The sequence below is a fragment of the Ictidomys tridecemlineatus genome, chromosome 7 (assembly GCF_052094955.1).
Source record: "Ictidomys tridecemlineatus isolate mIctTri1 chromosome 7, mIctTri1.hap1, whole genome shotgun sequence".
NCBI lineage: Eukaryota > Metazoa > Chordata > Mammalia > Rodentia > Sciuridae > Ictidomys > Ictidomys tridecemlineatus.
Window position 1 is genome coordinate 76,495,469 of NC_135483.1, and position 26,825 is coordinate 76,522,293.

The 26,825-nt window shown below is 34.8% G+C and overlaps 1 protein-coding gene across 1 annotated transcript in view; it reads left to right on the plus strand.

The window, feature by feature from the left end:
• Pxdnl (peroxidasin like) overlaps nt 1–26,825 on the plus strand; it is a 439,633-nt gene that overhangs the window by 377,653 nt on the left and 35,155 nt on the right. The window contains exons 18-19 of the mRNA XM_078017185.1: nt 13,260–13,394; nt 15,527–15,735. Coding sequence (XP_077873311.1) covers nt 13,260–13,394; nt 15,527–15,735 — 344 coding nt within the window. The remainder of the gene's footprint in view (nt 1–13,259; nt 13,395–15,526; nt 15,736–26,825) is intronic.

Below are 26,825 nucleotides of genomic sequence, written 5' to 3' on the forward strand. Positions count from 1 at the left end.
TAGAGTATATTTTGACATATTATACATTGATAGAATAAGTAGAACTTGTTCTAATTAGGATCCCATTATTATGGTTATACATGATATGGAGTTACATTGGTTGTATATTCATATATAAGGATAGGAAAGACATGTCTAGTTCATTTTACTGTTTTCCTATTCCCATCCCTTTACCCTTCCCTTCTGTATAGTCCAATGAACTTCTAATCTTCCCTTCCCTTGTTGTGGATGAGAATCTACCTACCAGAGAGAACATTCTGCATTTGGTCTTTTGGGACTGGCTTATTCCACATGGCATGATCATCTCCAGTTCTATCCACTTGCCACCAAATGTCATAATTTCATTCTTCTTTATGGCTGAGTAATATTGCATTGTGAGTGTGTATTTGTGTGTGAGGTGTGTGTGTGTGTGTGTGTGTGTGTGTACATTTTCTTAAAAGCAAATAACCCAATCAATAAATGGGCTAAGGGATTGAACAGGCACTTCACAGAAGAAGAAACATGAATGGTCAAAAATGTATGAAAGAATGTTCAACATCTATAGAAAAAAGAGAAATGCAAATTAAAATACACTGAGATTGCATCTTACCCCAGTCAGAATGGCAATTATCAAGAATACAAATAATAATAAATGTTGGTGAGGATGTGGGGAAAAAGGTACATACATTGCTGGTGGGACCGCAAATTGGTGTGACCACTCTGGAAAGCAGTATGGAGATTCCTCAGATAACTTGGAATGGAACCACCATTCGACCCAGCTATCCCACTCCTCAGTTTATATCCAAAGGACTTAATATCAGTATACCACAGTGATGCAGCTGCACAACGCTTATAGCACCTCAATTCACAATAGCTAAAATATGGAACCAACCTAGGTGCCTTTCAACAGATGAATGGATAAAGAAAATGGAACCCACCAAGGTGTTCATTCCTATTTTTTTGAGATATCCCTATACTGCTTTTCAGAGTGGTTATACTAATTTGCAATTCTACCAACGATGTATGAGCATACCTTCCCTTCAACATCCTCACCAACATTTATTATTATTTGTATTCTTGATATTCGCTTTTCTGACTAGAGTGAGATAAAACCTCAATGTAGTTTTGATTTTCATTTTTCCTGATTGCTAGAGATGTTGAACATTTTTTCATATATTTCTTGACCATTTATATTTCTTCTTTTAAGAAGTGTCTATTTAGTTCTTTTGTCCATTTATTATTTGGGTTATTTCAGTTTTTGGTGTTAACTTTTTAAGTCCTTTATATGTTATGGATATTAATTCCCTGTTTGAGGAGCAGGTGGCAAAGATCTCCCATTCTGTAGGCTTTGTGGCAGTTTTAATCCAAGCCTATACTACATGAGAGGAATTTGAATTTTCTCAACACCATGGTGCTGAGAAAGACAAGATGATAAATTATCATGAAAACTAAATCCCCTGAAACTCTAGAAAACAGCAAATGAGTAATCACCATCCAGGCAACTTCCACAAGCCAGTGTGGATAGACAGGCCCCGCAGGACAAAGAAAATGCCCTCATTCTCACACACACAATTTAGAATTCACTTTAGGAAATAAAGTACCACCAGATATCAATGAGAATAAATGAAAAGCATTAAACTAAACTAAAATAAAACAGAATCTAGGGATGCTGAAATAATTCAAGAAACTATAAAATGAGTAGACTTAGCATAATTGTATAGGTGAAAGAATGAATGAACAGAAACCTCTTTTAAAGAAGAAAAGATAAAAATTACAGATAATTTGAAAAACTAAATTTTAAGACATAATCTATAGAGTTCAAATTAAAATCTATAGATATTTTAAAGTTCAAATTAAAATCTCTATAAATATTTTAAACAACATATGTAACTGGATAAAGGATGATGTTTTGTGGGAACTAGAAGATAAATTTGAGTGAACTGGGCTGGGGCTGGAGCTTGGTGGTGGTGCACTTGCCCAGCATGGGTGAGGCACTGGGTTCGAGACTTAGCACCACATATAAATAAATAAATAAATGCCTATTAACATCTAAGAGATTTTTTTTTTAAATTGAGTGAACTGGAAGATAAATTTGTAGAAATCATTCAGCTTATAATATAGACAAATGGAAAGAATGCCTAAGGGAGGTTAAGAGGCATAAAGACTGAAAACCAAGTTTTTACAGAAGTTCCAAGAGGAGCAACACAGGAGTGGAAGGTATTTAGACAGAGCACCAAACCAAAGTTATTTTGCAGTTTTGAAAATATGAATAAAATCTGTAAGTCAAGTATTAACAGTTAAGATTAAAGTGGCCAATAAAAATAAAATGTTTATAACTTAGCTGGCCTGTAGAGAAAACATCTATATAGCTATCCAATTAGCAGTTACCTCCTGACCTAACTTTCTGTTGTGGTTGGGATCCGGAATGATCCTCAAAGGCTTGTGTGTTGAAGGCTTGGCCTTTGTGCAGAAATGTACCTAGGTTGGGGCTTTGAGGAATGGATTGGATCATGAGGGCTCTAAACTCACAAGTGGATTAATCCATTGATAGATTCATAATTTGATGGCATGATTGTGAGGTAGTGGAAACTCGAAGAGATGGGGCATAGTTGGAGAAGGTGGATTCATAGTTGGAGAAGGGGTGTGGATTGGAAGGATATGTCTTTACCCAAGCTCCTCTCTCTCTCTCTCTGTTTCCTATTTGTCACGAAGTAAGCATGACATGCTTTCCTCTGTCATATCCTTTTATTACGTTCTGCTTTGCCTACGGGCCAAAGCAATGGGGCTGGCTAACCAGGGACTGAAGCCTCTGAAATCATGAGTCAAAATAATTCTATTCTCCTTTAAGTTGCTTTTGTCAGGCATTTTGCCATAGTGATGAAAAGCTGAATACTATCCTTTCTCTTTCTCTCCTCTCTCTCTCTCTCTCTCTCTCTCTCTCTCTCTCTCTCTCATTTGTCTATCCTTCAGTTACATATCAGGCTTAGTACTGCTAGTATCATGATGTATGGGGCATGATTTTAGAGACTTAGAAGAAACCTCTCAATATTTGTGGTAAAAACCTTGAATTACACCAGTGGAGAGTTGTTCTTTTGTTCATTGTCTTATTCTATATAAATATCATGATATATTTTTATATACCAGTTAGTGTTTTAAACACCTGTTGATTTCCTGATTGTGCTTTCTAAAGCAGGGTATGTTGATTAGTTCTATTTTAAATCTTAGATTAGTGCTAGAATACGCTATGAGTCATCAAGAATCTTTGGGCTGAATTAAAGGGGTTAATTTTTTAATGTCATTATCAGTACTTAAAAGTATGATTTATTGCTGTGATTACTTGCTCCTGAGAGGATGTTAAGTAATTTTACCTGATTTGTAAATATGATGTCTAATAACATTGTCCCACACAGTATTCCTTTTTTCTTTCATTTATTTTTTTGTCTTTTTGATTATGGTATGAGGGGAAATTCTCCATTTTAGGGACTGCATGTTTTTAACACCTAATACTTGTCAATCAACCTTTTAATCAAACAAAAGAGAACACAGTCTCTGAAATGTCAAGGGTTGCAGTATGTAGGCAGAATTTGATAAAACTGTTTTTGTAAAAAATACTTTGTCGTGATCATGAAAAATATAACAAACAAACTAAAAATCCCAAACAAACCAAATTTATGATTTAGGTCTACTATTGAGATTAAAAAAAGAAAGGATTTAATTGTCAATTGTTGCCATGCTGTCAATGTTTATAATGGTCAGCTTTCCATTACTATAACAAATACCTGAGACAAATCAACTTAAAGATAGAAAGGTTTATTTCTGATCACAGTTTTGGAAGTTTCAGTCCATGGTTGGTTGGTCCTGTTGCTTTGTCCTGTGGTGAGGCAACACATCACTGTGGAAGCATGTAGTAGAGACATGTACTGTTTACCGCATACCAGTCAAAAAGCAAAAAGAGAGAAAGGTGGGGATGGGGTCCCAATATCTCCCTCAAGGGCACACCTTTAGTGATGGGTCTTCTTCTCACCATGCCCCATCACTTAAAGACTCCACTATCACCAAATAGCATTGTGTTCTGGGGACCATACATGGCTTTAATACATGGTTTTTGGAGGACCTTTAAGATTAAAACTATGGAAATATCCATAATTTAAATATCCATTTAAAGGTATCATCTTTAAAAGTTTGTTCAGTTTGCCAGTATCCAAGGCACATGGATTTCTGATGGCTATGAGTTCTATGGGAATGTCTACTCCAGTCTCTATGATTACTTATAGGTATCTCTGTCTTGCTATTGATGTCTCTGCCTTGGTTGATACTGTTTTTATTTTTCAGTTTCTTCCTTTTGTTTGTTCTGGTTATCTGTCCTCTCTTTCCCTTTTTCTGTAACTGATCATAAGATAGAGCTTAAGAGATTAATTTTATTTTTAGATATAATTGTAGAGTTCTATATTTTGTACTCTGCTTTTGGAAATTTGATGACTATTACATTTTTAGTTCTGTGTAAAATATGTAAAATAGCTTAGCTTATTTTCCTCCTGTAAAATTGGCAGCAGAAAGAGAAGTTCTTCCTCCTATAAAAGCAAAGATTGGGTAGTCTTTTATATCCATTAAAGAATTTAAAAAGTCACTTGATTCCCTTTCTCCATTTATTTACTTTTCGGTGCCATTTCTGTTCCAGAGCTAATGTTTCTTAACATTTATGGATAGCTCTCTAAAAATGTCTAAAATTTTAATTGTAGAACTTTGAAAGAAGAAAAAATAGTCTCCTCAAAAATCTTTGAGGAAAAATTGAGTCCTGAGACAAGCTCTCAGTGAAAGGTATTCTGAGGAACTCTGCTTCTCAAAGAAAAAAAAAACAAAAAACAAAAAACAAAAAAAACAAAACAAAACAATTTTCTTTCTGATGTTTTCAGAGACCATAAATTAATCATAAAGTTATTTTGTACTGTGTTTCTGAACTGACTAATCATGCTAGATGTTCTCATTGTTTTAATTTCATTGGTGTGAAATGCCATTTACTTTTCTCCTATAGAAGCAGCCATCCTGAGGCAAAAGAAATTTTATTTTGTGTGAGAATACACAAGGACACTTTGCTTTTTTGAAGGACATGTTTCAAATGTATTTTTCTCTCTAAAAAAATCCACTAAATGATCATATTCATTCTGAAAACTCAGGAGTGTCTCAGAAAGCTTTTCTGCAAGGACACTTTATCACAAAGCAGCATTCCTCCGTGTTTATGGGAATGGCTTTTATTTGTTTCATTAAAATCATGCACTGCTGCATTATCTGCCTTTCATTCTCTGAATCAGGTAAGCATGCATAGCTCCCCAAAATGCCATACGGATATCTGTCCTCCTGTCTCTGTGAATGATCCAGCTGAATGAAAGTTATTATTATCCATCCTTCTAAAGCCGTCTTTAAGTCAAACGGTGGTTATGAAATTAGATATAGATTGACATTGTAGTCTTTGTGGCAAGAAATAGCTCATTTCAAGGTCTGCAAATATTTTCTTTCAACTCTCTGTACATAAAAATAGCAACAAAAACATTTCTTTTCTCTCCCTCTCTTTTTAAACATAACTTGTCTCTTTTTGTTCTTATTGTTCCACCTGTAATCGAAAAGGTGGGAAACTAAATTAAACACAGCTCAATGTTTTATTATCAGAACCAGGAGATTCTTTATGTCAATAGTTTTCATTCTTGCTTTAAAACAGGGCTCTCTATACTATATGCATTCAGAGCAGTTAAGGTTAAAGTTGCCAGGCCTCCGTGATGGTTTTTGTTTTCAAAAGAAAGGGGGTTTTACTATCAGAAATGTCATCTCGGGTTGTATAACTCTACCTTCATAACCATGCTGTCTCACACCAGATTACTAGTTTTAAAAATGGAACAAATGTTTAATATTAGGTTTGGGGAGGACAGTTTTCAAGTGCAATGACATGGTATTAATGCAGAAGCTATTTCTTTATTCTTACTAATGACTAATTTTAAGCAAGAAAGAAGTGATACAATGTTTATAATGGAAAAAGTTTTTTTTTTTTTAATTGACATTCTTCTGACTAATGCAGATAAATTGATAAGAAATGCTCTGAGAGATTATCGATCTCAAACTTTCCTCTAAGGAGACTGGAGTTGATTTGAAAAACCAAAGAGACTGGAGTTGATTTGAAAAACCAAACATAGGGCATACACAATTAATAAGTTACTAAATATAAGGCTTGTAATAAAGCTCATTAAAAGGCTCCCTACATTTCTTAGAGATGATATGGTGAGCCATGGTAAAAGCAATATGCAGTAACAGGAATAAGAATGGTTAATGTTTAACTGAATTATTTGAGAGACGGGAAACATCAATACCAAGTGACTGAAGTTAACAAAACCATGATTATGCTATCCGAGAAAATTCAGTATTCTAGTATCTAAAACCTCCATTTACCATTTATTTTCTTAACACAATTCACAGACATGAACTTAATTTAGTTTTCTGGTTTCCTTTATCTATTATTTCTCATATTCTGGATAATTTGATTTTAACCAGAGTTAAACTACATTTGTTTTTCTTTTCTTTTTCTTTTTTTATATCATGGATTGAATTCAAGGGTACTCAGCCATGGAGCCACATCCCCAGCCCTATTATGTATTTTATTTAGAGACAGAGTCTCACTGAGTTGTTTAGCACCTTGCAGTTGCTGAGGCTGACTTTGAACATGATCTTCCTGCCTCAGCCTCCCAAGCCACTGGGATTACCGGCATGCACCACCATCCTGGGCTAACATTTGACTTCAACTCTCTGTAAATTAAAAATAGCAACAAAAGCCTCTCTTTTTAACATAATTCAACCATGTTTACTCTTATTAATTCACCTGTAGAAGACTAGGTGAGAATCTAAGTCTAAACACAGCTTAATGTTTCATTATCAGAGCCAGAAGACTTGTTATGTTAATGGTTTTCATACTTGCTTCGGACAGGGACCTCCATCCAATGTTATATGCATTAGGGGCAGTTATTTTGAGGATCAAAGTATATTCTAAAAAATTAATTCAGAAGGTATGTGGGAAATCCCTCTAGTTCTTGCTCAATTTAGCAGTGAATCTTAAATTCCTAAAAAATTAAATATGTTACAAATTAATTTAAGGATAACTTCAAAGATAAACTCAAATTATATTAACCATAAGCAAGTGAGAGGAATGGGATAATGGTAGTATGTTGGCAGGAAAATTGTTTTAAAATTAGAAGTGAATTTAACTTGAAATTATGAGAATTAATAATTATGTCAGTTTCCTACTGCTGTCATAGCAAAGTACTGCAAACTGAGTGTCTTATACCAACAGAAATTTGTTATTCCATAATTCTGAAGCCCCAAATCAGGGTATTGGCAGGGCTGTGTTTCCTCTGGAATGGAAAGAGGAGAATCCTTTGCTCCTTCTAGTTTCTGGTAGAGGGCAACAGCCCTTGGCTTGCAGCTTGGGTACTTCAGTCTCTGCCTCTGTCGTCACATGACCCCTTCCCTTTGTGTCTGTGTCTACGTAGTCCTCTTCTTATAGGGACACCAGTCATATTGGATTTGAGTCCACCCCAGGGACAGCATCTTAACTTGATCACATCTGCATAAAGTGTCTTTCCAAATAATAAGACCACAGTGATAGGTATCAAGGATTACTAATTTGACATATTTTGGGGGACACAATTCAGCTCATAACAATAATTAAACTAAATGTTTCATGAAACCAAACAGACTTTTACGTATTTCATTGTAAATAACAGATTGAATCAGAGCTGTAAGAGAAACAAATTGACTTGGCAAAATACTCTAGGTAGCTTAAGTTTAAATGGAAACAAAACTTTTCAAAATATGCTTTTGACACATGTTACTCACCTTATACCTAGTACTCCGTTTATAAATATAATCTGAACAGTTCCAAAGGCCCTGGAGTCTCTCAAAGAATATGAAAAGAGGAACACTATTTAACCGGCTTCTTGAGGTCAGTCACATTTTGACTTGAAGATAAACAATGTCAATATGAAGAAGGAAACTTTATAAGAAAAAAAGGTCATATAATTTAGATAAAAAAATTTTTTTAAAAAAACATTGGAAATCCAAGTTAAGCAATATGTATCTATATCTATATTACCCACATTTATATATAACAAATGATATGTTTAACTTTTAGCAACACTTATTATCATTGTTGAGCTCTTAGTAATCAGTGTGATATCAGACAAGAGTATACAAAAAGACTGGTGGAATAGACCAGAAGTGAATGAGAAAAGATGCTCATATTTGGAAATATCATATTTGAAAGAGCTGCAAGACATAGTGAGAAATCTGAACATGTCGATAAGGGATACACAATCATTGGCTCTCTTTCCAGGGACAAAAAAAAAAAAGAGTGGTTTATTTATTTGTTTGTTTGTTTTCTGGTGCTGCAGATTGAACCCAGGGCCTTATGCAAACAAGTGCATGCAAGGCAAGCACTCTACCAACTGAGCTGTATCCCTAGCCCATAAAAAAGGGTATGGATTCATATCTCATATGAAAATCAGTTCTGGGTAAGGAAAGAAATTTTTAAGTAAGATATAAGACATAATAACCATAAAAATTTATAACTTGACTGTAGAATTAAAGATTTTTTTTATCAAAATGCAACATAAATGAGAGTGACCAAAAACAGCACGAATATGGAGTAAATACATTTGGACATAAAAAAGTATTAGCATCCAGAATATATATTTATAGAGTTCCTGATAATAAGAAAGAAAACTATGCCCCTATTAAAAAATGGATTGGAAGTATAAATAGGAACTTTTACATAATAGTTGAAAATTAGACTCCCAATCAATATGTAGAAGGTGCTCGATTACATAATTAACTTGAAAAATGCAAAATCTAAATAAAACATAATTTCATAGACATTGATTAACAAATATTAAAAAAGTCATATTTTCAGGTTATACCTAGGAAAATGATTTTCTCTTGATTTTAAACTTTCAACACAGCCTCCTCCCCCAAAACTATAAGATCAGCAAAGAGGGTGCACAAAAAATAACACACAACCTGTGCCTTCAGAATTAGCAGAGACAGAATGGTGTGAATTCCAAAATAACTGTGTTTAAAAAAAATCAGCAATATGCAAAAGAACTGCCCATGAACCCTACTTCCCCTGCAACTCTAGAGCTTTCAGGGATCGGGTACTTTAAAAATCTTCATGGACAAAGAAAAGGGGAAGAGAACTTAGATGAAAAAAATTCCTCTAGAAGGAGAAGTTCAACACCAAGTACTATTTTGTCAAAAGTAACTGTGGAAACCAGAAGTTCACAGAGCTGGCTACAAATCTCAAAGTGTCCAGCGATAGCATTTACTTATGAAAGAGGAAGTGAGTAGAGAAAAGATAGTGACCTCTTCTGATCTGAAAGCAGAAAGAAGTGAAATTACAGATGCTATGGGGCGGGGGGGGGGGGGGGGGGGGAAGAAAACACTTCAATTCCTACTTCACTATCACCACTAACATTGCCATTAAAAATGTTGTATATCACCATAGTGATTGAAGAACAAGCTATCGAATGAGAAATTCATTTTACAAATATTTCAGAATGCAAAAGAGGACAAATGTTAAATAAAGGCATGCAACAATAAAACACAAATGCAAATTGCTAGGGTTCAGGGGTCCTGAAGGAGGAGTGGCATTGGTGAAAGAAGAGGCAGGTTGCAAGTGAGGAGCAGCCTCCAGAAAAAATCTGCTGTCCCTAGAGGGGGCTTTATTTTTATATCTTTTTTCAGGCTTTTTTTTTTTTTTTTTTTTTTAGGTACTTAATGGATAGCCTCAGAGCCTGAAAGTTCTTTGATTTACATGATTTTCAAGAGTTACAATCTTAGTTCTGACATGTATTGATAGAGATATTAAGTACATTGTTTAAAATATTTTTCTATAGCCTTAGCCAATCATGATTAAGCTTTTATATTTTCACCTCAATCACTAGGTGCTAGGCTACATGTCTCTGGACCTATTATTAACTTCTAACTTTAAGCATACCTATAATTATTTCATTAATCTTTAACTTTAAAGCATACCTCTGATTATTGGCAAGCTTTCTTACTTCTAAAGTTCCAGTAAAACACACGTAAAATAGTGAAAGCCTATTACTTAAAAAGCCTACTATTCTGAAGTGCCTCTAAAATGTATCTATATTAATTTTACATTATTCTATTTTTAATTTTCAAGGTAATTTCCTTTTTTCATATGAACTATTTTAACTGCTTTCTTAAAGAGTTTCCATGATCCTCAGTCAAAGCACACCAATTCTTATATCTTTGTAATTTTTAACTAAAGGGCAGTCTCTGAACCTCAACCCATTTGCCATTAATATTAACTATGTGTTTTCCATTCTCATCATGAATTCCTGTGTAAGGCAAAGGAGGGTCTGTTGGTGGGGGGAATGTATGTTGTATACAGGTTGTGGCTTTAGAATGGGGGGGGGAACTTAGTGTAAGTTGTTAAACTTTTCTCAGGAACCTAGATTTGCAATCTTTTTTCCTGTGAATTTCTTGAGGAATAACACTATTGTTTGTATCTTGAGAGGCATTGAAACACACCTCATGGCATTTCTCAATTGTATCTTTAGTAGGATACAATTTTAGGAATTTTCCTGCAATCTCAGGCAATATATACTTTTGTCATTGATTGACATATGCTCTATTATCCATTTCATGAATAACATAAACAAAACACTTAACATTCTCCATATTTCCGGTTTCCAGATGGGTGGGCCCCACCGCAGCATCCCCAATGCTGTGACCCTGTCAGACATCGGGTGCAGGAACGCCTTCACCAGCAAATGTAAATATTTTCAGAGGAAAAATCTTCCAGAAAAAACTGAAACATTGGGAAACAACAATTTCACATTAAAACTTGAATTAAATAAGCACTTTAGCATTCAAATGAGTGCTTGGAAATATAAAAAATCACCTGTTGTCAGAAATTAAGAAACCAAATATAAGAGGAAGAGAGAGAAAGAGAAGCTCAAGAAGAGAAAGATGAAACTAAGAAGGAGGAGGAGAGTGAGAAAGGGACAGGGGAGAAGATTAGAGTAAAAAAAAAAAAAGATTAAAGACTAAATTAAGTTGTGCCAAGGGATAAGAGAGTAACTTTGCCAGGAAATAAATTACAGAGAATTTCTATATGACTATTGTGGGAATATGAATTTTTCATCCACTTGGTATAGCATTTTGGCATTATTTATGAAAATTAAAAGAATGTACATAGATATGTATTACAGAAAAATTCTATATGCTCATTATAAAAGTATGAATCACACATCCATTTTGGACAACATTTTGACTTTATGTCTTACAATTGAAGATACACTCTGCAGCCATCCTCTCTGGCTCTAGCATCAGTAACTCCAAAGCAGATATCTACAGACCACTGCCGGTTCACCAAATCTGACTGACTGACTGATTTTGTGAAGCTGTATTGGAATACAGCTGTGTCCCTTTGTTTCTGTGTTGTTTATGGCTGCTTTTCTGCAAAATGGAGGAGTAGTTGCAACTAGACCAATTGTCCCACAAAGCTGAAAACATTTACTCTCTGGACCTCCATGGTAAAAGAAAATCAGTGCTTAGTCTAGAGATACTCTTATACATTTGAAGAAATATGTGAGAATGTTCATAGCACTTAAATTGAAAACCTCACAAGTATTCATTACTAGTAGAGTAGAAAACTAAATTGGAATAGTTTCTGGTAAGTAACTATTTATTATACAGTTGTGAAAATAAAGGAGGTACAGAGGTGTGCAACAACACAATTGCACCTCTGACTAAATTACTGAGTTAAAAAAGAAAACAAGGAAGCAAGGGCACCATCTTTTTATTTGTGTCAAATTTAAAACATGCAAAGTTAAACCATATGCAATATAGTGAGTCATATGCTTGCAGTAAAAAAGATAAAGTAAAGCAAAGCAGACTAACTTTGTATCATGTTTATTGTTTGGAGACAGGGAATACAATTTAATCAAGGTGGCTCCTAATTGGAGTGTAGGACATTGCTCATATTTTACCCAATCAGTTAATGGGCAAAGGAACTGAACAGGCACTTCACAGAAGGAGAAATACAAATAGTCCAAAAAAAAAAAAAAAAAGAAAATGTTCAACATTTCTAGCAATTAAAGAAATGCAAATTAAAACTATCTCACTGCAGTCAGAATGGCAATTATCAAGAATACAAGTAACAATAAATGTTGGGGAGGATGTGGGGAAAGATGTACACTCATACATTGTTAGTGGGACTGCAAACTGGTGCAACCACTGTGGAAAACAGTGTGGAGATTCCTTAGAAAACTTGGAATGGAAACACCATTTGACCCAGTTACCCAACTTGTTTGTTGGTTTATACCCAAAGGATTTAGAATCATCATACTACAGTGATACAACCACATTAATTTTTTTGTTTTTATTTAAGTGGGTTGTGGGCCCAAGCCCATTTGGCTTATTATTACTATTTGCATTAAGTAACTCTTGTTTGTCTATTTGTTATTTAGTTTTTAAAATGGCTCCAAATTCTAGATCAAATGATCATTGACTCTTAGCAGAACAATTTATTTAATGGTTATGATTTCATTATATAAGTATAATAATGAAAAAATATATTATTAAAATAACCTTATAATAATACCTAATAATGATTACACTAATATGTTATTATATAGAATGTATAATATATATTATTTATAATTATATTTATGTAATAATAATATATTTATAAATATTATACACATTATACATTCTATATAATACATTATAATAACTATAGTAAGAATAACATTGTAATGTATGTATTGTTATAGTAAATATGATAATTGTGATCCACAAAATATTTTTCACTCTGAGTTTTTGACATCTATTATACACACTAAGATGGGAATTTTTCATAATTCAGTGTTTTTATTTTCTATTGCCTCTAAAAGAATTAGTTGTATATATTGACATATATGGATATACATACAACTATGTAAAATATATTTACATTTCATTGTTTCACGAGATAATTTTGAAGAATGACACATGAGTGATTTCTGGTGTTAAATTCTTTTGGTTAAATCACAGCTCTGCTTCCTGTCAATTGGGTGATTGCTGCATGCCTTTTTTCACCTTAGTGTTTTTATCTGTAAAATGGTAATAATAATGATATTTTCCTTTCCATTTTGTGTGACTGAACTAAAAGTAAGGTTTAGTAGTCATTCATGTAAGGACTATTTCCAACGTGTGCTATCTGCCTGTTGTTCCAGGTTGTACAGCACCCCAGGTGACATTGATTTATGGCCCGCCCTGATGGTTGAAGACCTGATTCCTGGTACGAGAGTGGGACCGACACTTATGTGCCTCTTTGTTACCCAGTTTCAGCGGCTAAGAGATGGAGATAGGTGAAGGATTATTTGTTATACTTATCAAAGATAACAAAAATTGTTTTCTTGCTCCCAAATATATGTGTAAAATAATATTATTGTGTGATTCCATATTTTCTATGATTTCAAATTTATTAAATATAATAAATAAAAGGTAGGTATGGTCTCAAAACTCTCTGACCACTGATAATATCAGATGGCATTTCTTTTGTAAATCTTTGTAAGAAGAAAAGAAATAGAATGTCTTGGAAGGTCAGTGGTTGATAGGATGCATGTTAGAATTACTATTGAGCAATACTCCTTATAACTGTTTAACTTTGGGCAATACTTGACTCTGTTCCAGGCTCCTCATCTGGAAAGTGTGTGTGACTATAGTGCCTGTTCTGCAGTACCCCCGCATCCTTAAATGATATTGAGAGGGCAGAGGTTGATAGCAGTTCTGAGTCTTCTCCTTCTAGTCTCATGGAAGGAGAATTATTGGCCAGCCTCTTTGTAAAATCATACGATGGCATTGAGTGGAGAGATAACTGGAGACTCTTCTCTAAAATTTCCTGATTTCTCTAAAGTATTTATAGAAAATAAATTGAATTTATGAGATTATGGAAGAAAGCTGACTGGAGAATGTAAGTTAGTCATGCAACTTCTGTTATCATTGTAAGACTCAATATAAAAGCTAAGAAATCCAAACCTACTAAGCAGCTCCCCTGAATGCTCTTCAGACACTTGGAACCAAATATGTTTCAAGACATGGTAACCTCTGATTCATTAAGATAGTTTAATAGTAGGATTTAGGATTTTTGTGAATTGGTTTAATAATTCAACATTTTGCATTATTACAGAAATGATGTATATAAAGCTGGAAACATAGCCTAGACTTTAATTAAATTTACCCTAAAAATTATTCTTAACATTTTTCTTCCAAATTTTTTCCACTTAAGAGTGATATCACAAAAAAAGTAGCAAAAGATTTAATTCCCTTAATTATACATTGGCAAATGTTAATAGTATATTTCATTGAATTAGTTTTTGTAAATTATTTTTAATGCTCTGGATTTCTTGCTTTATGTAGTTGGCATAAGATGTTCAGTTGGCATTAATTTAAAAACATACATTGGCATTCATTTAAAAACATACATAATCAAACACTGGAAAAGTTTGGGAAACTTCCAATATTTGGGGTAAGTTGTCTTCCCTAAGTGTGTCAGTTTGTTGAATTTGCTGTAACAAAATACCACACAGTAGGTACCTTAAATAATATAATTTGATTTTTCCCACAAGTCTGAAATTTAAAACTCAGATCAAGGATTGGCAGCATTGGTTCTTACTCTAGGGCCTTTCATCCCAGGTTGCATTTCCTGTCTCTCTGTATGTTCACATCTCTCCTGTATCTGTGACTGTGTTAACATATCCTCTTCTTATCAGGACACCAGCCACACTGGGTTAGGACCCACCTATATAAGCTAGTCTTACTTCAGTTCCCTCTTTAAAGAGGTCTTGTCTCCAAATATTGTCATCTTTCAAAATACCTGGGCTTAGTACTTTAACATGAATTTTGACGGATACTCATGTAAGTGGCAATGTCTTTTCATCTACTATCTTAATTTACTGTTGTACACCAGCATGAAAAAAGCACATATGGCATTAGTATTTAAACATTTATTGAATGAACAAATACGAGGCTCACTTTATCAGTCCACTTTTAAATTACATCCTTTCATTTAAAATTGGATCCATTTATTCTAATTAGTTGGTAAATAGAACCAAAGGGTATATGTGGAATTTAAAAACTTATATTTACTTTTTAGGCAAATACATTTATCTTAAGTTTCTTGGAAAATTTCTAAGGCCAGTTCATAAAGTTTAAATTAAAAAAATGTTTTTTTCTTAAATAAGAATTCTACAAGACTTTGAATCACCTTATAAAACTTGAGTTTGAGAGTGATAATTCAGAAGAGTATAGGGTTGATCAGCCTTATAAATATTTGCAAGAATTAAAAGTATACTTAGTTGGAGCACAAACACGATCTTAGATCTGCTTTGTATTTTTTTCTTTTCTTTTTTTTTTTTTTTTGTGGAGCAAAGGCTCACTGTGGATGTTGGACATGCACCTGAGTGACCCATGAAATTGTGTCTTTTCTGTTAACTACCAGGTTCTGGTATGAAAACCCTGGAGTTTTTACCCCTGCACAACTCACTCAGCTGAAACAGGTGTCATTGGGCCGTGTGCTTTGCGACAATGGTGACAACATTCAGCAGGTTCAGCCGGATGTGTTTGTGAAGGCGGAATACCCACAGGGCTACCTGAGTTGCGGTGAGATCCCAAAGATGGATTTGCGAATGTGGCAGGACTGCTGGGAAGGTCAGTAATGACATGTGCACATGTAATGCTTTCAGGGCCAAAGAAACTCCCTGTGTTCTCTCATGCCTCTTCTATTGATCTTCCTCTCACTCCTTTATTTATTCATTTTTCATTGGTACATTTATATATGGGCACAACAAGCTATTGCTTATTTCATTCTATATCTCTACCCCTTTACCTTCTTTCCTCCCTCCTTCTTCGTCTTTTCCTTCTACTCTACTGATTTATCTCCTTTCCAATCTCATTTCCTGCCACCTTCTTTCCCTTATTTTGCTATAGCTTCTAATATGAGAGAAAACATTTGGCTCTTGATTTTCTGAATCTAGCTTATTTTACTTAGCATGATTTTTTCTCCATTTACCAGCAAATGCCTTTATTTTATTCTTCTTTGTGACTGAGTAAAACTCCATTGTGCATATATACCACAATTTCTTGATCTATTCATTTGCCGGTGGACATCTGGGTGGGTTCCATAATTTGACAATTATGAATTGTTAGCCTGCTAATTGTGGTGGCTATCTTGCTATAGTATGCTCATTTTTGTTCTTTTAGACAAATACTGAGTAGAATCCTGGGTCCATATGGTCATTCCATTTCTAGTTTTTTTTGAGGAATCTACATATTACTTTCTATAGTGGTTATAATTAATTGGCAGTCCCACCAATAAGGTCTGAGTATATCCTTTTCCTCACATCCTATCCAGTATTTATTATTGTTTGTATTCTTGATAATTACCATTCTGATTGGGTAGAGATGAAATCTCAGGGTAGTTTTGATTTGCATACCCCGATTGCTAGAGATATTGAATACTTAAGAAATATATTTGTTAGCCATTTGCATTTCCTCTTTTGAGAAGTTTGTATTTGACCTAGTTGAAGTTTCATTGACCTATTTGTTAATTGAGTTATTTGTTTTGGGATAGAGAGTTTTTGAATTTTTTTTATATATTCTGGATATTAATCCCCTGCCAGAGGAGTGGCTGGCAAGACATTTTTTTCCCCCATTCTGTAGGATCTCTCTTCACTCTCTTGATTATTTCCTTTCATGTGCAGAAGCTTTTTAGTTTGATGGTATTTCACTTATGGTTCTTGGTTTCATTTTTTGAGCTTCAGGGATTTTGCTGAGGAAGTCATTGCTTGAAAAACCATATGATGGAGTGCTGACCCTATATTTTCCTCTTACAGTTGCAAGCTTTCTGGTCTAATTCCTGAGTCTTTGATCCATTTGATTTGATTTTTGTGCAGGGTGAGAGATAAGGACCTAATTTCATATCTAATTTTTTTCTTCTAAATATGGATATTCTTGATAATTGCCATTCTGTCTAGAGTGAGATGGAATCTTTGCATTTCTCTAACTGCTAGAGATGTTGAAAATTTGTTCATATATTTGTTGACCAGTTGTTTCTCTTCTTCTGTGAAGTGCTTGTTCGATTCCTTTGCCCATTTATTAACTGGGTTTTTTTGTTTGTTTGTTTTTGTTACTTGGTGTTAAGTTTTTTGAGTTCTTTATATATCCTGCAGATTAATGCTCTGAGGTGCAGATGCCAAAGATTTTCTCCTCCAGTCAGAAATGCAATAATCAAGAATACAAGAAACAATAAACAATGGTGAGGATGTGGGGAAAATGTACACTCATACATTGCTGGTGTGCCTACAAATGGTGCAACCAGTCTGGAAAGTAGTATGGAGACTCCACAGAAAACTGGGAATGGAACCTCCATTTGATCCAGTTATCCCACTCCTTGGTTTAGACCTAAAGGACTTAAAATCATCATACTACAGTGACGCAGCCAAATCAATGTTTATAGAAGCTCGATTCAAAATAGCTAAACTATGGAACCCAGTCTAGGTGACCTTCAACAAATGAATGGATAAAAAATGTGGAATATATAAATAATGAAATATTACTCAGCCATAAAGAGAAATGAAATTATGGCATTTTCTGGTTGATTGATGGAACTGGAGAATATCATGCTATGTAAATAAGCCAATCCCCACCCCCCAAAATGCCAAATGTTCTCTCTGATATGCTATGCTAACACATCACAATAAGTGGTGGTGGTGGGGGTGTAAGAAGTACTTTGGATTAGACAAAGGGGAATGAAAGGAAAAGGGGGTATGAGAATAAGAAAGATATAAGAATGAATCAGACATTATGTTCTTATGTGCATATATGAATACATAGCCAATGTAATTCCACGTCATGTACAACCAGAAGAATGGGAAGTTATATTCCATATATGTATAATATCTCAAAGTACATTCTACTATCATGTGTAACTAATAAGAAAAAATTTTAAAAATTTTTGAATGATAAAAAAATAAATGTGGATATCCTTTGTTCTGCATTTTTGACACCTTTACCAAAAATCATATGGCTGTAAGTATTTGAGCTTGTCTTGAAGTCTTCTCTTCTATTTTATTGGTCTTCATGTATATTTTGATGTCATAGCATGCTTTTTTTGTTACTATAGCTATCTAGAATAATTTGAGATTGGGTTTATGATGCTTCCTGCATCACTTTTTGAAATTGTCTTGGCTATTCTAATTTTCTTATTTTTTCAGATGAATTTGAGGACTGATTTTTCTAGTTCCATGAAGAATGTCATTGTTACTTTGATGGGGATTGCATTGAATTCATATATTGCTTTTGGTAGGATGGCCATTTTGATTATATTAATTCTGCTTATCCAAGAACATGGGAGGTCTTTCCATTTTCTGAGATGATCTTCTTCAATTTCTTTCTTGAGTGTTCTATAGCTTTTATTGTTTGGTTTTTTCAATTTCTTGATTAAATTAATTACCAGATATTTTATTTTATTTTTTTATTATTTTATTTTATTTTTATTGTGAAGGGGACAGTTTTTTTCTGATTTCTTTCTCAGCCAAATTTTTGTTGAAGTATAGAAAAGCTACTATGTACTTATGTATGTGAGGCATGTATAATAAATATTTTCACTCTAAATTATGTTGTATAACATTTTTTTTGCTAGACAATATAGTATGCATTCTGCCTGTTTTTATTTTTATAAGGCCTTGAAATGGAGCATAAGTTTATTTATTTGGGGTCTCTCTATATTTTTAATGTATGCATTCAATGCAATAAATTTTCATCTTAGTATTACCTGCATATTGTCCCAGAGATATTGGTATATTATATCTTTGCTTTCATTTGTTTATAAGAATTTCTTGTTTTTTTTTCTCTCATTTCTACTTTGGTCCATTTTTAGTTTTAAGAGATTAGAGTTTAACCTCCATGTTTGTGTGGTTTCTATTATTTTTCTTGCTGTTGATTTCTAGTTTCATTCAACTATGATCTGTCACAATGCATGGATCATACCATTTTTTTTTTTATTTATTTAGACTTACATTGTGACCTGGATTGTGGTCTATTTTGGAGAAGGTTAAATGAGGTGCTGAGAAGTTGGTACATTCAGCTGTTTTGGGGTTAAAATATTCTGTATATGTCTATTAGTTCCATTTGACTTATAGTAATATTTAGGTTGGATATATCTTTATTGATTTTATGCTTTGTTGACCTATCTTGATGATAAGGGTGTGTTGAAGTCTCCCAGTATTATTGTATTGGGGTTTATCTGGAATTTAATGTCAACGAGTATTTTTTTAATGTATTTGGGTACCTTGACATCTGGGGCATATATATTAGCTATCATTATTTCTTCTTGTTGAATAGTTTCCTAAACCAGTATGTAATGGCTCTCTTTGTGTCTTTGGACTAATTTTTGCTTGAAATTAGCTTTGTCAAATATGAGAATGGCTACCTTGCCCTGTTTTTATAGTTCATTTGCATGGAGTACTTTTTCCAGCCTTTTACATTCAGTCCACGAATGCACTTACCTGAGATGACTCTTTTGCAAACAGAATATAGTTGAATCTTGTTTTTTGATAAATTTTTCTAATCTATGTCTTAATTGCAGAATTGAGACCACTTATAATTCAGTGTTATTATGGATATATGCTTGTGGTTTGCTGCTATTTGATTTTTATTGTTGTTGTTGTATTTAATCCCGCCTTGGTTCTCATTTAGATGATTGATCAGTGCTTGATTTTCATTTACTTGGGGGTTTTGGATTCTCTTATTGAGATATTCTGCATGTAATTTATCTTTGAGTATTCCTTGTAGTGCCAGCTTATTTGTTTCATATCTTTTAATTTATCGTTGACATGGAAAGTTTTTAATTCCCAATCAAATATGAAAGAGAGCTTTTCTGGGTATAGCAATCTCAGTTGGCAATTGTTTTCTTTTAGTTTGAAAAATGTTATTTCGTGCCTTCCTTGGTTTTATGGTCTGAATACAGAAATCTGAAGTGAGTCTATTTGGTTTGCCTCTTAATGTGACTTGTTGTTTCTCTCTTGTAGCTTTTAATGTTCTTCCTTATTTTGTATGTTGGGCATTTTGATTATGTTTTGCCTTGGAGAACCTCTCATCTGGTTAGATCTATATGAGGTCCTGTTCTCCTCCTGTATGTGGGTGTGACATTTTTTTGTCCAATTCAAAAAAAATTAATACTTGTTTCAGTTTTTTTTTAGTTTGGAGCTTTCTGGGAATTATTCATTTGTTTGATTGTTTATTTTAAGCTGGCTGCAGGGAGGGAGGATCCCTTTCTCCCGCCTAGTCCTGTTGGTGGTTGCCTCAGTCCTGGGCAGTAGCTGCTTTTCACTCAGGGAGTGCAGAGGGGGAGGGCTGGGCTGCTCCATTGCTCAGATTACTGTCCCCTGGGGAGCTCTAAGGCCAGGGCAGGCTGATCAGAAAGTAGGTCCAGGTCTTCTTACCCTGGGGAAACTCTGAGAGGGACTCTTCTTTCCTATGAGGAGCCCTGGAGGTGGGGAGGTGTGGGCAGTTCTCCAGTGAGAAGCTTAGAGGCAGGTGCAGTGGCAGGCCTTCAGGGGACGTGGAGCATGTAGGCTGCTTTCTCCACCTGTACTTGGCAGTGCGGCTGTCGTACCCTTTCCCTGGGGAGTCCAATGGCTGGTTTCACTGTCCATGAGTGCTTTCTGAAGGGGGCGCGTCTTGGATTTGTTTTCAACAACACCTCCCCCACCAAGTCCTCTGAGTCCACGACAGTCAGCCTCTGTAATCCACAGGTTTCTCCAAGTCAATTTTTCTTCTCCTTCTCCTCTTTCTTCCCCTTCTTTCTTCCTGCTTCTCCCTTCTTCTTCTTCTTTTAAAGTAAGTTGTTTATCCATGGATGGCAACTTCTTTGCATGTCTGTGCTTCCCCTCCCTAGGCCATTCTTTTTATGAAACTTAATCATCTACAGATTTTAATATTGACAAGAGTCGTGGGATCAGTCCCTCAAGGATTCAGAAGAGGGAGTACTTTGTACGTAGAAGATGGTATAAGTCTAGAAAATTACATGGTTTTTGTGTCACTTAGCTATAATCCTATGGGTATGTGTGGGTAATGAAATTGTGGAGAAACTTGGGGTGATAAAAGTTGGACTTATTATTTCCTGTAGCATTCATCCCATTCTTGGATAAAACCTTTATTTTTCTACTCTTTTACCCATAATTTAAAATTTTCTCTTCACTGAAACTGGAAATGATTCTAAAATGGGATGTCCCTTTTTTTTAATGCCCTAAAATGTTGCATGATGCCATCAATTTAGGCTTGTTTCATACCTTGTACACATTTTTCCAAGTCATTCTGTTCAAAAACAATTAATTCCTTTATTTGTTGCTCAGTGTTTAATGACTGTCTTAACAATGGAATTATAAATACTGAGGTATTTATGTAGAGTCTATATATGTCAAAATTTATGCAGCCATACTTTACATATATACCTCAGTATTTACAGTTCGATTGTCTACTGTTTATAGAATTCCAAAAGCAAATTTGCTGAGTTAAGGGATATATGTTTTTAAATTAAGAAATGTAAGACTTATTTCTGAAAAGGCAAACTTTACAGTTCCATGAACAATTATGTGAGTACCCATCTATTCCTTCACTTCTTCACTGGTAATTGGCTTTGTTTTTGATAGTCTAGTGAGTGAAATATCCTCAAATAATGTTATCAAACTCACCACTGTGTAAAATACTATAATAGATATTTTTTTATGCTCAAAAATACTGTTCTTTCTGAAAAGTTAGGGCCATGATACTTGTACAGGATTTCTGGACAGTGGTCGTCTTTCTCACTGTTTGCACATGTTCCTTTTCTCATATCTAGATTTTTACACTGAAGTTGGAAGGCTAGATGCCAATCTGGTGCCAATCTGGATCATCCTCCTCTTACATTTTTCAGTTTAATTTCTTAGTTCCAGCAGTGTTTTGGTTTGGGATATTGAGTATTCCCTGGAAAGCTCATGTGTTCAGCAATCAGCAATTTTTAGAGATAGAATTGTTAGATTATGAGAGATGTGACTTCATCAGTGGCCAAATTCATTTGATGGGTTAACAATTTGAATGCATTACTGGGGGGTAACTGTAGGCAGATGGGGCATGGCTGGAGGATGTAGGTTACTGAGGGGATGGGATCTGGTTCCTGGCTCCTCTCTTTCTGCTCCTCAGCTGCCATGACCTGAGCAATGTTCCTCTACCATGTCCTTCTACCATGATGTTCTGCCTCACCTTAGACCAGATCGAAGATCTCAGCCGACCATGGACTTAGATCTCTGAAACCACAGCCCAAAATAAACTTTCCTCCTCTGTGTTGTTCTTTTCAGATATTTTGTTCACAGCCATGGAAAGCTGCATACCACAGACATCATCTGTTCAAGATTTAGGAAGTCTTTCTCTGCACATCTGCAATGCCTTACTTTATTATTATTTCAGTTAAACGTTTTTCTGTCTCCTCTGTTCCATGGGGCATACCTCATTGTCCTCTCTCTGGCTGTTCTGGATCCTTTAATGAGTAGCTGCTCTTCCTCTCTTGGATCACAGGAATTTGCATCAGGCTGTGGAGTGGGTTTCCTCCATGGCAGAAATGGAGTAGAAGGTTGAGAGGCTCACCTGGTTAAGTGAGGGTAGGAAGGCATCCCACCTGTTCAGTCCTGTCTTGGTAGGCACCAAGAAAAGATAGAATCTTTCAGAACAACTTCAGAAATATGAAAATCAAGTCCTTGCACAGAGGCTGGTCATCCTGAGTCCTCACTCCTGTTGACATGGCTCCTCAGGGGCTCTGGCCTTATCAGGAGGATTTTTTGCTTGTTTTACCTCAGGGCCTCAGTGATTCTGTCTTTCCCCACAGACGGTGGCTGCCATGTTTCTGTGCAGCTTTCCTGGCTGGAAGGCTAGCCACTGGAGCTGAGATCAGAGAGGGAGGCCCATCTTCAAGTGCTCATCTTTGGGGTGCTGTATTCCCCGAATACTGGTGGGCTCCAGATCGGGTGGCTCCTGTGTGGAGGATCTCTTTGCGGAGACCAGGCTGAAACCTTTCTTCTTGCAATTTTACTGAGCTGCAATATGATCAAGGACTACACTCTTTGGGAGAAATAGAGTACTCGAGCTCTCTTGTATGACAGCAGTCACCAGCTTGTCTGGTTGTTGAAGGTCATGGAAGTTCCTGTTTAATCATTTCATGCACATGGTTCTGTGGGCTAAAAATGTACTGAGGCAAGCTGTGAGAAAACCAGTTTTGATCTGAAGCTAAGGGAGGAACTGGAATTCAGTAATGAAACACTGGTTTCTTTGAAGATGGAAAGAGGTTTTATATAAATCCGCAGGAGTCTCATAAGGGAAAAGCAAAACTGGTATTAACTGTGTACTGTCATCTGTCCCTGCTCTATATTCTAGTCTAGGAAGAAAGAAGATGTAAATCCCATGAACTTTCAGCCATGTTTTCTAGGAGTCTGTTTCATACCTTGTTCAAAGACAAGTTATCAGGATTTTTAATCTTCACTAAAATCAAACTTATGACAAGTTTCCATGTGGTCATTTTTCTCCTTGTGAAGAAACATGAAATGATTCTCAGTTCTCCTTTGATATGACATTGTATTCACCCCTTAAAGAGAGTTCTTTTTCCAGTGACACTTCATTTGCACTAAATAGACATTATTCTGACTCTTCATATTTTTTATGGTACATGATTTAAACTTTCTCTACTAATATGATTTTTTCATATTCATTGTTTTCTTGGAATCAATATCTTTATTAAAGTGTGATATCCAGAAGGTAGCTTAGCTAGCAAGGGGCATTATAGAAGTAGGACTAAGCTGTAAAGTCTGATATATTCCCTTCCTATACAAAGATAAACCCACAGGCCCTCTGTTAAAAAAGAAACATGTAGTTAGTCTCCAAAAATTCTTTAAAATCTCCCAACCCTAGGTATTCTATTTGTTCCATTCCGCTAATGAAAACATCTTGCTTGTGATTTGTGGGTTTACTTCTCTGCTCATAGAATTTTGACACACAGATTTAAACTATTCAATGTTATCTGTCTCTGATTCTATGAATATGAACAAATTGCATCTAAATGTAAATGAACAAGTGCAAATGCATCTAATGGCAAATCAGATCATTTCTACTAGGATGCCTTCAAATACCATTTCTAGGGATTATAATTCTGTATAATTTCATTCAGACCACACAGAAGCACACTGGAAGCCATCCTTGAAATCTGGTAATTTGTAACAGGCACTACTATCAGGGGTGCAAGAAAATGTGGAAAAATGGCAGAAGCAGGACTGGATCTCTGTTATGCTAATTCCATACACAAACTTGCACAATAAATGGACGCCCTTGGTACAAGCTATGTGGGAGAAGACTGGAGAACTTATAATTTAGTCCTTTCATATAGCATTCTAGAAGGATGAATGCAAGTAGGGTAAAGAAACAACATTCTGATTCAAATCATGAGAGATTTTGGTCAAAGATGATTTAACTTGTTGTCCACAAGGAAGTTTTTATTTTTCTGAGTTCACGAGGAAATGTTTTTCAGTTGACAGTGTATCTACATTGCTATGTCAAAGCAATTGACAAATTGTTATAAAGGGGCTGGGGTTGTGGCTCAGAGGTAGAGCGCTGGCCTAACATGCGTGAGGCACTGGGTTCGATCCTCAGAACCACATAAATATAAAATAAAAATAGTGTGTCCATCTTTAACTAAAAAATAATAAAAAAATTGTCATAAAGTATACCTAAGCTGTCAGGCAGTTGGTGGATAAATACCAGATGAAGAAGTTGCATGATTTTAAATTATTATTCTCTTAGCCAGCAAAAAAGTAATAATTCACTGTAATAGATATGTACTAGGAAAGAGAAAATGCCCAGTGAAAATATGAAAACCAAACCAAACCAAACTGAGGAATGAAGGGAAAATCTGAACATCTCTTTTTCAAACTATTGATTGATTTGATTTGGTTTTAAGGGAACCTTGTGGAGCAAATGCTGACTACGTAATTATCAAAAGACAATGGAAGTCATGACTGGAAGGACATATGATAAGAAATACAATAAGGAAGCCAAGAATCATACTTTACCAACATGTAAAACAAAAAAAATCACATTTTCATTTTGAGATTTAATATTTTATATCACTTAACACAGTTTACAAAATATAAAGCATTCACATTAAATTCCTAGGTTCTTTTTTCCTTTCTTAGTTTATTTATAGGGTTTTTTTTTTTTTAAAGAGAGAGTGAGAGAGGAGAGTGAGAGAGGAGAGAGAGAGATAATTTTTAATATTTATTTTTTAGTTCTCGGGGGACACAACATCTTTGTTGGTATGTGGTGCTGAGGATCCAACCCAGGCCGCACGCATGCCAGGCGAGCGCGCTACCGCTTGAGCCACATCCCCAGCCGGGGTTTTTTTTTTTTTAACTAGAGATGAGACTTGAGATCATTTGATCAAAAGACAAAACAGAATAAAACAAATCCAATTTTCCTTTTAAGATTTAGAAGAAAAAGTTGAAAAGATTTATGTGACTTTCCTTCCCTTAATTATTAGCTGAGGGATGCAGAAGGTGTAGCTCCGTGTATAGGACTTTCTTATCATGACAAGTCCCTGCGATTGATCTCCACACACACACAATTAGCAGAGCTAGAGGTAGTACTCAGTTTCTCCAATTTCAAGTCTGCTCTTTTTTTTTTTTTATCCCATCATGTAATCACACAACTAGCTTTCCTTTCCTTCTATTTCTTCTATTTTCTATAACTTCTTTGAAGTCTCTTTTACCTGTAGCAAATTTAGTAACTCTTCTTTTGCTGGATGACCCTCCTTTTAGAATCTTAAGATAACACATTACAAATGCAAGTATCTTGACATTAATTATATCTCATTTTCAGTATCAGCTAATCAATAAATCAAGAGTGTGCATGATATGGCAGAGCCTTATGGATGCAATTATACCATATTCACAAGTCCTTTTTATTAATCGAATTACTTTAGCAAACTCTGTAAATGGCAGACTTGCTTGTGTCATAAATCAAATAAATCAAAACTTTTAGAGATAAAATTAACTCTGAGTTCAGCATAAAACATTTCCTTGTATATCAAGCAGAAAACAATTTGCTCTTCATTTACTTTAGGAATGAAAACTTACATCTAATGCAGGTGGTGTGTTGCCTAAGACAAGGCAAGGGATGTGCTTAACACACTCTGCCACTCAATTAAATAAAACTTCCTTCAAATAAAACAATTTCCCAAAGAGTCAACAGATGTATATTTTCTATTAGGATTTATGAGACCATCTGGACTTGTAACTTCCAGCTGCATACTTTGCATTAAGTTTTGTCTTTAAAGCATCAAGTAATTTTAAATACAGTATATTTTATGTACAAATGTAAATATATTTAGGTTTACTCATGACTTCTTTCGAATAAATCGTGCTTATGTTTGTAAACTAATGAAATTTTAATTTCTTCCATAAGAGCCTAATTTTATTACCGTAATATTTCATGAAACTATGGCTGTTTCATGCTTAACTAATAAAATGTCTTCAAAGTATTGCTAAAGAAGTAAGATTTCAGGAACTCCTGTAAAGCTCTAATGAACCAATTAACTTGCACCATGTTCTCAGGTTTGTCTTTGAAAGTTGTTGCAATTTTTAATAGGACACCATAAGGACATCTGTATTCTCCTTGGTTCTTCTAGCACAGAACATGAAAAGCTTGTTGAAATCAAGGTGAGA